General features: G+C 41.4%; 1 protein-coding gene across 2 annotated transcripts in view; it reads right to left on the reverse strand.

Moving 5' to 3' along the window:
- The window catches only part of slc35f3b (solute carrier family 35 member F3b), a 51,994-nt gene that overhangs the window by 15,885 nt on the left and 23,831 nt on the right, over positions 1 to 12,278 (reverse strand). The window contains exon 1 of one of the 2 annotated variants that reach the window (XM_079560111.1): positions 916 to 1,167. The exons of the other annotated variant lie outside the window; for it this stretch is intronic. Within the exon in view, the coding sequence (XP_079416237.1) occupies positions 916 to 991 (76 nt within the window). The 5' untranslated portion in view covers positions 992 to 1,167. Of the gene's footprint in view, positions 1 to 915; positions 1,168 to 12,278 lie in introns of those variants that run through there. 2 annotated transcript variants of the gene reach the window in all.

The following is a 12,278-nucleotide window of genomic DNA, read 5'->3' on the forward strand; positions in this document are numbered from 1 at the left end:
TTTAATTTGAACCATTATATAACCATAGTATTGTAAATTATTCTATTAATGTTAATTCGTAAATATGGCTAATTGCAGCGTGCTCATGCATTTACTCAGTACTTACTCTAATAGTCAGAGCTAATAGGTGGATTATAGCATGATATGAAGAAAATATCAGTCCCAAATGCACAATAGGCACCGAGGCAGGGAAAGTGGCTATACCTGTATGGGACAGCAGCCCTCAGCTCCCCCCTGACTGATGAAATGTCAGACGCAGGACAGAAATTCACTTCACTTGCCCTATGTTGATAGCGTGTCAGGGGGTGTCAGGACACTTAATTGCATCCTTGGACATGAAATAGAGCAATGAATCCCCAATCATAAAACCACTGAAGCGAAGTGAAGATCAGTCACAGGATGAGCAGCGCGTATAAAAAAAGGGGGGCTTGAAACATGCTTAGGTTCATGTCCCCGATGTAGGCTAGTTGTTGTCATCAGTGCACTGCTGGGAATGAGATGGTGTGGGGGAATCCCTGCAGCAATAACAAGTTGAGATGCTCACATTGGAGCTGTGAATTTAGTGCCAAGACGCACAGGACACTTTATGCTAAAATCAATGCGTCAAGACGGCAGTAATGTGCATGTTTGAAGATTGAGGCTATAGTGCCTCGAAATTACACGACACAATTACTATGCAAAGAAGAAGCAATGCAGTATTTTAGTCTTTGTCCACCAGCACACAAAAGTTATGCGCCATATTGATCACCCCAGGAGACATGATAAGCTGTGAAAAGTTTCTCCACGTCTCAGTTGATTAAGGCAGAAAGATGTCTTAATTTTATGCGCAAATGACTCAAATACTAAGCGCCAGAACCGCCATGTGCTTTGGCAGCATATATGTGATGGAATGACGAATCGATCGAGTATCCTTACCTTTCACTTTGGTGAGGGTGAGCACCGGACTGTTGCAGGCGGACAGCGGGGCGACCCTTGCGGAGTGCTTCTTCATGGTGATGAGCTCGACGGGCTGAGCTCGAATCCGCGTCGACTACATCCCTAAAGCCGGTTTGGTGCATACGCCGCTGGTACGGGACCCCCTTTATTTCCCCCCGATGCTTTAGAGCGACTGTGACACCGCTCTACTCTGTCCCCCAAGCCCCCATCCAACTCTGCTCAGGATCTTTCTTTCTCTCCTGTCCTGGCGTATCCCCCCACCCCCTGACTGCTGCCTCCACGCGCGCACTCCCTCCCCAAAACTGCCGTATGGAGTGCGTCCTGGTCTCTCCTCACGTACAGTTTGGTAATAGCTGCAGTTAGACAACGTCACACACAATCATCATCAGCAACACTTTCACGTCCTCCTCCACACGATGGGCCCATAAACCTGGTCCCCCAGCCCCCGGGCGTCTGACCAGCCCGTTGTTCTTCTGGCCTAAAGGGCAATTTACTGACAGATAAACTGTGGTAAGGATCTGGGAACGACCGTAAAACGCATAAACACTAATTGTAGTGATTTTCTGATGGATTAAATCATAATGACACCCGTTTTGTCTGGCTTTAATCTGGGGACTCCACGTGGAGACTTCATTAACACGCGGCACACTTAACTTGCACAGCACACTGTGCTAATTATCCCAATTTCCCAGATTATGCCATTGCTGCGCCCACTGTCGAATAATAGTGTTCGGCTGAAGACACGGCTTTATTGCAACGGGACATAGTGCTGATGTTCAATCCAGTTTATGGTTTAACCAGATACAAAGTCAACTAATAGCTGCAGTGAGATGACTAAAACCAATGGTGTAAAACTAGGCAACATCAAAAGATTAGGTTAACACTGCGTTTTTGTAATTAGGCTAATCCTTACAGCCTGCTGGATCATTCCTAAAGTAATAAACCAAGATCCTTTGTGGTGTGCATAAGTTACTTTGTAGAACTTTGAAAGGTCATGTAAGGACATACAAACTCCAGACTAAGTTGCTGTAAAGATCTCCATGGCGAGCTATTATGCAACAAAAACGTCAGAGAGCTACTTATGCTTCAAAGACACTCATGTAGCTTAATATGCACCTTAGGTAAAGTTCACCATGGGAAATTAGTAGCCAATATGATGTTTTAAAGAAAACAGACTTGAGTTATGTCTTTATGCTAACGATATTGACCCAAATACTTGCAGATTGTGTGCAGCATGTTCAGCATAAAAAGAAAATATGAGTCATCAGCCGTATAGAAAATACTTCAGTGTAGCGCTTTGAGAAACTTGGTAATACAGGCTTGTAAAGCAAAATACAAGTGTAAGCCATTATTATTATTATTATTATTATTATTATTATTATTATTATTATTATTATTATTATTATCATTATCATTATCATTATCACTATCACTATCACTATCATTATCATTATCATTATCATTATCATTATTATTATTATTATTATTATTTAGTATTAAATGTAGTTCAAAGTGTTTGGCGAGCTATCTAGGAAGGGCCGGAGAGCTACTGGTTGAAGATGTCTGCATTATCTGAATCCTCTTGTGTATACACAGTGAGCCGCAGTGTAACAATGACAGACACACAAACAAATTGGAGGCATCAGACCAAAAAGGCCTCAGATAAAGAAAATCAAAGCAAATATGTGAGGGGAAAATGAATTTGTACTTGACGTAAAGAGAAAGATGCCTTTAGAAACATACAATATGCTTAGCAAGAATTTAAAGAGATGTTTCGGGGAGTAAATTATTCAAGATGTAAAATATTTCATTATGGGACATTAGAAGAACAGAGTGCTCGTAAATGAGCCTTTGCCTGGAGGACTACATGTAATCTCTCTTTTGTAGTTTACTGACACTCAAAAGGCCTTCTGCATCTTTGACTGGAATATAAACTCACTTGAAAGCAAACATACATGGGCAGAGACTAATTCTAAAGCATTGAGCCCATGGGACTCATGGATACAGACTGGATCTTGGAGCACAGCCAGCCCTCTCCTTTTCCAACAAGGGGTTAAAGATATATATAAAAATCTTGGTTCCCCAGTGATGTACTCAAAAAATACTTGGTGTTCTTGCAAATTTATATTATACAGCAACATCATCTATCCATCAATCAATCCATCCATCCATTTCTGGCATGGTCTGCAGTTTTGTGCTCATTGTTGTGGCTGAGCAAAGCTCTGGTCCATTTTCTACTTCCTGCTTTTGCCCAAAATGAAAAGATCCTGTACACAAATGATGACTGAGTTTTCTTTAGTGATATGAGGAGTTTAGAGTTGAGCCCAAAGTGGTAAATGAGTGGATGGAAGTTGTGCCACTGCACTTCATGCCACACCTTTCACTGAATGGTCCTCTGTTGCAGCCGGCCAGCAAAAATGTTTCTTGACAGTGTATTTTTGCCAATGTAAGGCCAATGTAATTTGGGACTGTTCAGTATAAATCTGACCATTCCTTAGAGACTGACATGTCATGACAGTCTTACATGCATGTGTTAAGTTGCACAGTGCTTGGAGGAAGCAATAGTGAATAATTTACTGCCTAGAGACTCACACTCTGGAATCCCCAGCCCTGGATAACTAGGACAGAAAGCTCTAAAACACTTACAGCCCTGGACCTATTCTGGCATCCTCCTCTATAACAAAATCCACTGGGTCTTTTACTCTTTGTCAGGAACAGCGGATATAACTGATGAAGTGCAAGAACTCACTAAACGAGCATGCCCAAGGTGCTTGATGGATACCCATTACCAACCTGTCAAATATGAATTATGTTATTGTTTGTGAAGATGGGGAGAAAAAAAGTCCATGCCATGTTTATGGGAGTCTGCAAGGCTGTGCAGCTGCCAGATGGCTTGAGGAAAAACCATGTTGTGGTTAGTCAGAACACAAGCCTTTATAGATAGAAGGAGGTGGAAATAGGTGCAATGGATGAAATCATTAAACACCCAGTTAGTGACTCATCGACTTTCATCCGCGGGAGGATCAAACTCTTACGCATTCAAAAGCCGCCACTACAGCGTCTCGCTCTTAAATGCGTTCACACAAACTGTACAAAAAGGTATAAATGTGTGCGCGCGCATGGAGGAAACAAGTCGCCCGGGGATTCTGCGTACCTTTGCATGTATATACTGAGGGATGGAAAGTGGTTCAGGATATGAGATAAGTACAGTAAAGCGTGACGAAGCTCCACACAGAAAATCTTCCATGTGGTGCTAAAAATAGGTCTGGAGCAAATATTCAATAACTATGACCAGCTTTTTCTTTCTGTCTGCCATTTTCATCATCAGATATTTTCACTGGATGCACTTCCTGTTTTAATGATCCAAGACCGGGACCACCACAGCGAGTATGTTGATGTCTCTTCTTGATAATAAAAAAATAAAAAAAAATGACATGGACCTTATTTCACCCTTCAGATTTGGATACAGATTTAATATTGTATTCTATTGTGCTGTACAAGCTCCACAACCTACTCTGTATTCATTGTTCCTTTACCCCCTATACCCAGTGGTCGTGTGCTACATAGGTGCAAGTAACAAAATGTACCCTGCCAATCTCCGGCATCAGATCATTTGACCACCACCGACCACGCTGCATTCACATAGCATGCGGTCTTTTATATCTCATTCTATTTATTTGGAAAGTTTCAATTGTATTACTGTGACAATGCAATTTATCTAGTAAGATCTATAAGTCCATAGGCATAGGTGTGTGTGTGTGGGATCTTGCCCAAGGACACACTGATCCTCAGGTTATACAGTGACCACAACATGCACATGAGCCATTGTATGTTATGCCTCTGAATATGTAATCCTTCTGCATCTTGAGGGATTCTTGAGATGACATAAATGCACAAGCTGTTTGCTAGTGTAGTCTCTGAAGCGAGATGAGGAGAATTAGATGGTCTGAAAATCAATGTTATTGATTATGCATATAAGTGCTTCAGCTGCAAATCAGAAAACCAACGATGGCAGAAAGTGATTGACTTTGAAGCTAAAAGCTGTGTGAGAACGACTATGAATGATTCCTTGTTTGCCTGATCGAAACAAACCAATGGTGTCGCCGAGAGTAAAAATGGCGAGACTAATTTGTGTACAGCTGCTGTTTGGCACGGGCCGTCGGGGCTGGTGTTGACGCCTCTTTGCCAAAACAGATTTGTTATTGGCATTTACGGTCCACTGCTAATCTTCATTTAAGACAAATCAATTTCTCATCAAACACAAATAACAACTACTGTTTAAGTCTGCAGTGGAGTGAGTGTGGGTTTCATCTCTCAGTGTTCACATACTGATTCATTTGTAAGATTTGACTGTTTATTAAAAATAATAAAAGGATTAACGGTTAACAAAACATTTTTTCTTTCTTTTCCCCTCAATATTGCTTGTATAGGTTCTCAGGAGAGCTCAGTAGCCTATCAGCCAGCAATACACACAATACTAATATCTCAAATATGAGTCATTTAAAAATGATGGATGACAACATTTTTAATGCAATAGGACCGTGACTCTTACTCACAAAGGGGCCATTTTCAGCCTAAGTCAGAAAGTGACTGATAATAAATTGCTTCTACAATTTTGGATAACTAGCCATATGATCAATGCGTAAAAAGGCAGAACTATGATATGAGGAAAAACTGTATTTTGATAGTGTATGCTATAATAAGGCTAAACTGCAGTTGAAATGTATGTTTTAAACATACAGTATGTTGTCTATGTGAAACACAGGCCACAACTCTATGTCTAAAATCCACTGGATAAGATTTTAGAGGTCAAGCACATTGTTCTTGCTCTTGTAGTTCTCAAAGAGCAAAGTCTACTTATGTTTGTTATGTTACTCAGCTCCTCTGGGGATTTGCTTGTTTTACATTTGCCCAATAAACACCCAATTAGTTTTAATGCTGCTATGAATATTTATGGTGGCAGTGTTTTTTTCATTCAATATTGTGAGGAGCACTTGCAGACTGGATAAATATGTGTTTTAATTAAGTCTGGGGCATCTCAGCCACCATGATACCATCTATAGGTCACATCCTACTTCGTCGTGAGGTTGTAAACTTAAACCTCTTATGGCTAAACAGTGCGGAGGCAGGTACTTTATCTCAACTCTCCGGTCGTGAGACATTACAGTTGAATGTACAGTCCTAATTGTCTGGAGAATGCAAAGGTCAAGTCAAATTAATTTTCCCTCTTCTCGAGCCACTATACATCTCGACCCCCAGCATATATAGTTCATCTGCAGAGGCAAGTGGCTGTCAAGGTACTGCACCAGGCAGCACTTTATTGGATTAATGGGCCCAGCGGCTCTCTCCAGGAGGCAGGGGAGAGCCAGACCACAGTTGCCAAAACAATTTTCATTCTGGTTGCATTATAAGGTTGTTTTGCTGCCTGTACACATGCCCTGTCTGTGTGTGTGACCAGTTTAACCCGTTGTAGCCATTGACAGCCAAGACACAGTTTTTGCTCCTCTCTTGCAAACAGGTGATAGTAAAATGACTCTATGGTGGTATTATGGGCACCACATGTAGTTCTCAAGGCTTTTGCCATCTTGGGTGGTACCAATGTGTCACATGTTGGGGTTTGGTCCAGTTCTACTATTAATTTAATTTAGAAAGTTCCATAGAACTGCTTCAGTCTTGGTTTAGCCTTATTTTACTTCTGGCTTAGCCCTGAGCAGTATCTTTGCTTTTCCTAGAACTGCACTTTTCTGGATGGAGGTGTCTGATGATTTTCCTGAGCTCTGCTGTAGCTCATCTTACTCAGTTACATAATGCCTTTACTGTGATTTTTTGGGGGGGAGAAAATCTAATAAGGCTATCATCATTGGCCGTTTACCAAGTATAAATGGAAGTGCAGGGGGAAATCATCTGAAGTAGGCCCATATTGGTGTCAATATCATCATCATAATCATCATCATAAAGGTTATAAATGGTCAAGCTCACAATTGCAAACAAAAAACAAACAAACTCCTTATGCTCAGTGTAGTCCGCTGAAACATGAGCAAAGTCGGGACCCCCTTTAATTACATCCACGTTGCTGAGGGAACTGTAATGTTATATCTTGTGATAATAGACTTCATAATGACATTATTCTCATGTGAACAGCTTAATTACATGTCTGTATTACATTTACACCCCAAGAGGCCACTACACTGCCTCACGTTGTCATACGATGCCTGCCATAAAAGTTTCATATAAAAGCTGTGGCTGAACGAAATCCTTGGATTAAAGTAAGGAATCATCTCGGCTTTATTTGGCACAACTACACAAAAAGGAAACATAGCTCGGGGATGTTGTGATCCTACCCGGAGAATGCAGTGTTCAGACTAAAATTACCTTTTGATGATAAAGGCTATGCTTATTAGAGATGTTGCTCCTCCAGGCATTAACCTGACACTTGACTGTAAATTGAATGCTCTGCCTCCCCCTGTTGGCCAGTATCTGCATTACGCTTTTGTTTTTAGGATAGATTTTCAAGCCCTTAGGTTTCATTTGCACCTGCTTCTTGCTGCTAAATGCGCTCGTTAAATGTCAGTCATGAGACCTTTTGTAAAATCGCATCGACCAGCATCTTGGTCTAGACTGGCTATTATTCGGAAGCCGCTGTTCCTAACCTTATTCAAATTGCTCCCCACTGATATAATTATCGCGATAGTTGATAGTCAAATTGCCTGAGACCTGAGTGAGAGTGCAGATTCAGAAAGAGAATCTATCCATCTTAAACTCTTTTACATAATTTAATTTCAGACAAGCGCCAGATCTTATGAATAGATAATAAGCTCGCGGGGCAATCCACGGGCAGGAATGAAGGACACATCTAAAAATAGTTGATTATTGCATAATTTGTACTAAACTTAAAAATTTCAACCCATTAACTGTATGTGGATAGATGTGGTGTCTGGGTTTGGCCAGTAGGGGGCAATGTGATCACATAGGTTGATCCTGTTTACTTCAAATTTTACTTAAAGGTTCAACAAATGTTAAACACAACCATCACTGCAGTCTAAGAAACAAAGTCGCATGTAAGGTGCGTGACAGGCGATGACTTTAACTTTACAGTTAGAAAATCCTTCAAGCTCAACATGTTCTTTTGAAAGACATTTACTCTGCCTGCCACATTGACACTTTATAATAATATATAATATGAATAAAGGCTATTTTGTTTTATTTTAAGTGTTAAATTTGTAGTGTTAAATATATTTAAAGAAAAGCAACTTTAGGGTTATGCATTTTATGTCTACAAAAAGGTTATGTTGAGTAGAATGTATTTTCAGATGAACTGGTGCAATGCAGGTGAACTCAAGCTTTTAGCCGCGGGATAATTAACATACAGTGCAAATGAGAGCTAAGTTTGAATTTCAACAAGGCACCACTGAAATTTGATGTAGTTCTATTGATCCCTCAAGCAGAAGAAAGTAAAAACGAAAGAAGAAAAAAGGCTTAAAGTGATACTTGAAGAAAGAAAAGGCAATGTTTAAGTCCTGATTGCAGGCCCTTAAAACTGGTATTGGGGTAAAAAAAAAGACTTTCTCCTTAAATAAAGTGTCTTCTGGCACAAAGGGTAGAGAACGCAGGGTAACAATAAAAGGCTTAAAACAACAATGAGTAGCTTTTTGCCTGCTTTGTAGAGTGAGCTATTTAAGTAGTTAGAAAGAGAAGTGTCTGGACTTTAAGAACACGTGGAATAGAGTGTTTTGAGGAAGAATATACAGGGCATGTTTATGATGAGGACCCAACATTATAACATAAGCTCAATGAATATGAGTCCTCTAGGATCAGTCATGTCCTTTGTATAAAACATGCCTGTAATGAATAATTCTTGTGGCCTCTTCTCACGTAGACTTGTGCGTTTGCAGCTGTCTGGTAACATGGGACTTTTTAAAGGAATCTTGGACTCATCTTGGTTTCAGACGGTGCCATGGAGACTGGTGACAGAAAGGGGGAACATCCTGCGCTCCAAACGAGAGCCACGAATGGTAAAATAATACACCTGAGACTCTACACCTCAATTATGCAGAGATCTCGCTTCTTACTTGTACATAATCGCTGCTGGCTGACTGACAAAAATTGGGCTTGGGACTCCAGCCTTTTTGCAGTGAATTATTTATGAGCAACGAATAGGTCAAAACACCAAAACACATGGGGGGAGAGGGGTGGGGGACTAAAAGGGTAAATACATAGAAAAGAAAAAATATAAGACCTTGTACATTGATAGACATGTTACATTGCATAATAACAAATTGCAAATATGCAAATATCCTCTTGATGGTGGATGGATACTCTCAAAGCAAGTCAAGGGTAGGCCTATATGATTCACAAACGTATAGTGCCCCACAATCCACATAACTCTGATCATCTTATTGTTGTTTTATTACAAAGGGGAACTGTACAGTAAGCAAGACAATTCTGTTGATATGTCACAGCTACTGAAGTAAAGCTGCGGTTGTAATTTATCCCAACACGCTTGGATGCAGAGAGTTGAGCCTGTTTGCTTTCAACACCCATCAAGGCTTCTGTGATCACGTGGACCCCTATCATCACCAGCCCCGCAGCAGCAGGTGCTTGGAGACCCTTCAAAAGGCCACTAGCAGGTGCGTGCACGAGCTGTCAGTAGTGCAAAATTCAATCTCTTTCTTTCTGTCTCTCTCTCTCTCTAGAACCCACACATGTCCGCTCCCCGGGTCCAACCTCAAACGGTTTGAGCAGGGCGGCAACTAGTGAGCAGTCACATGGACTAAAATAGAACTTGATGTCCCAGCGTTTCTGAACCTGAAAATGCACACCGCTGTTGTTATAGGCTTCACAGGAGAGCCACTTACGAGGAGGTGACAGGAGAGCAGCGAGAAAAGGACCATTTACCAAAGCTTTTACATGCGAGTGTTTGTTAATAGAAGTGGAAGTAGAAGCAAAATCCACATAAGAAATGGCAAAAAAGACCCTGCTTAAAATGCTAATTTCCCAGTAAATTGCTTGGTTCAGGCATACACAAAATAAGTACTAGGAAAATAAACATAATTGCTGCAGCTATTACAACAATGACCTGTGAACAGTCTTCCACATAATTACGCTAATGTGGTGCATCTGCTCTGGCTTTAAACATACAAAACCGTGCTTGTTCAATTGTAAACACATTACTTTTCAGCTGTACAAACCAAATAAACAGCCCAGTTCTTAAAAGTTAAGTGTACTGAAAAAGAAAAGAATGGATTGCAAGCTCCACAGAAATATTATGTTTATCAACGATATAAGATAAGATAAGATAAGATAAGATAAGATAAGATAAGATAAGATAAGATAAGATAAGATAAGATAAGATAAGATAAGATAAGATAAGATAATCCTTTATTGATCTCACAAAGGAGAAATTCACTTGTTACAGTCGGCGTTCAAGAAGATCACTCAGAGTTAATAAAGTGCAGCTGATATAGAGATTATTGCACATGTTACTTTACAGTCTTATTGTACAGTCTGACAGCAGTGGGGATGAAGGCTTTGCGGTAGCGCTCCGTCCTGCACTGAGGGTGTCTCAGTCTGCCACTGAGAGAGCTGCACAGCTCTTCTACAGTCCCGTGCAGTGGGTGGGAGGTGTTGTCCATGATGGAGGTGAGCTTGGCTAACACCCTCCTGTCCCTCACCTCCTCCACAGAGTCCAGGGGGCAGCCCAGGACGGAGCTGGCCCTCCTGACCAGCTTGTTCAGTCTGTTCTTGTCCCGCTCTGTGCTGCTCTGGGCCCAGCACACGGCAGCGTAGTAATAATAATAATAATGCATTGGTTTTATATAGCGCTTTTCTGGACACTCAAAGACGCTTTACATTGCACTATTCGTTCACTCCATACCCAGTGGTGGTAAGCTACTATTGTAGCCACAGCTGCCCTGGGGTAGACAGACGGAAGTGAGGCAACCAGTCTGCGCCATCGGCCCCTCCGACCACCACCAACCACTCACTCACTCACTACATTCGCTAGGCTTCCTGGTGTTACTAAACGGTCTCCCATCCAAGTACCGACCAGGCCCTTCCCTGCTTAGCTTCCAAGGTCTGATGGGATTGGGCATAGCAAAGGCGGTATGACCAGTAGTGGTAGTGGAGAGCAGAGGCTACCACAGAGTCATAAAAAGTCCTGAGCAGAGGCCTGCTCACTCCGAAGGACCTCAGTCTCCTCAGAAGGTGGAGGCGACTTTGGCCCTTCTTGTACAGGGAGTTGGTGTTGTGGGACCAGTCCAGTTTATTGTTGAGGTGAACACCCAGGTGCTTGAAACTGACCACCTCCTCAATGTCCTCCCCCTGGATGTTCAGCGGTGTGTGCGGTAGTGGCTTCCTTGTGAAGTCGATCACCATCTCCTTCGTCTTACTGATGTTCAAGCACAGGTGGTTGCGCTCACACCAGTCCACAAAGTCTAGGATGACTGACCGTTACTCCAGGTCAGATGCGGAAGCAAAGTTTTCTATGAATAAAAAATACTTTTTCATTTGAGGACAGACAGCAACGCTTCAAGAAAGCCGGAACAAAGCACTCTGGAGCTGAAGTGAGAATATTTCAACTAATTAGGTTAATTGGCAGCAATTCAGACAAGAAGAAAGGATTTTAGAGTCTATCAGATGCTTTGGGGCTCATTATTTTCTATATGAAAACTGACATGAAATTGAAAAGATGTTTTTATTTACATGCTACATGGTTTTAGTATACACACTACAGCTGGGCAATTTATATCGCCAAAATATTGTTAATGCAAGATTAGATAAAACAATATCCATATTGCAAGAATCCACAAACTATCATAAAATCATCATTGAGGTCGGCCATTTGACTCAGATTTACAGGTAAATTAAAATTAAATAACTATGTGTAACTATGGGTAATGAAGGTTCAAGAGTCATCTTCTGTACCTGGTAGTTGATGTGTCGAACGTTTCTCATCCAAAAGGTTTCGTCAGCACACTAAGGTTTAGCTCAGCCCACAGCCAGATATAGACCACAGGGAGGAGTTCAGCTTGGCTTAGTCCCTCCCCTCTATTAAGAGCCATTCTCCCCTGAAGGTAAACATCTTTGTAATTTAAATCTTTGTAATTCTGTGTCCTAATGACCAAACTGAAACCTAAATTTCAGTCTGAACGACCAATATCTCCGCTGATCACTGCTAATTACCTGCCTCTTGATCTGTCCTGGGCTCAGTTTCAGTCTCATTAACATGACAGAGCCCCCGAGATATGGGCTGTAAGAGGTCTATAAGTACCTGTGGTCTATATATGGTTATGGGCTGAGCTAAACCTTAGTGCGCTGACGAAGCCTTTTGGATGAGAGGTGAA

This window comes from Gobius niger, assembly GCF_951799975.1.
Source record: "Gobius niger genome assembly, chromosome: 7".
Taxonomy (NCBI): domain Eukaryota; kingdom Metazoa; phylum Chordata; class Actinopteri; order Gobiiformes; family Gobiidae; genus Gobius; species Gobius niger.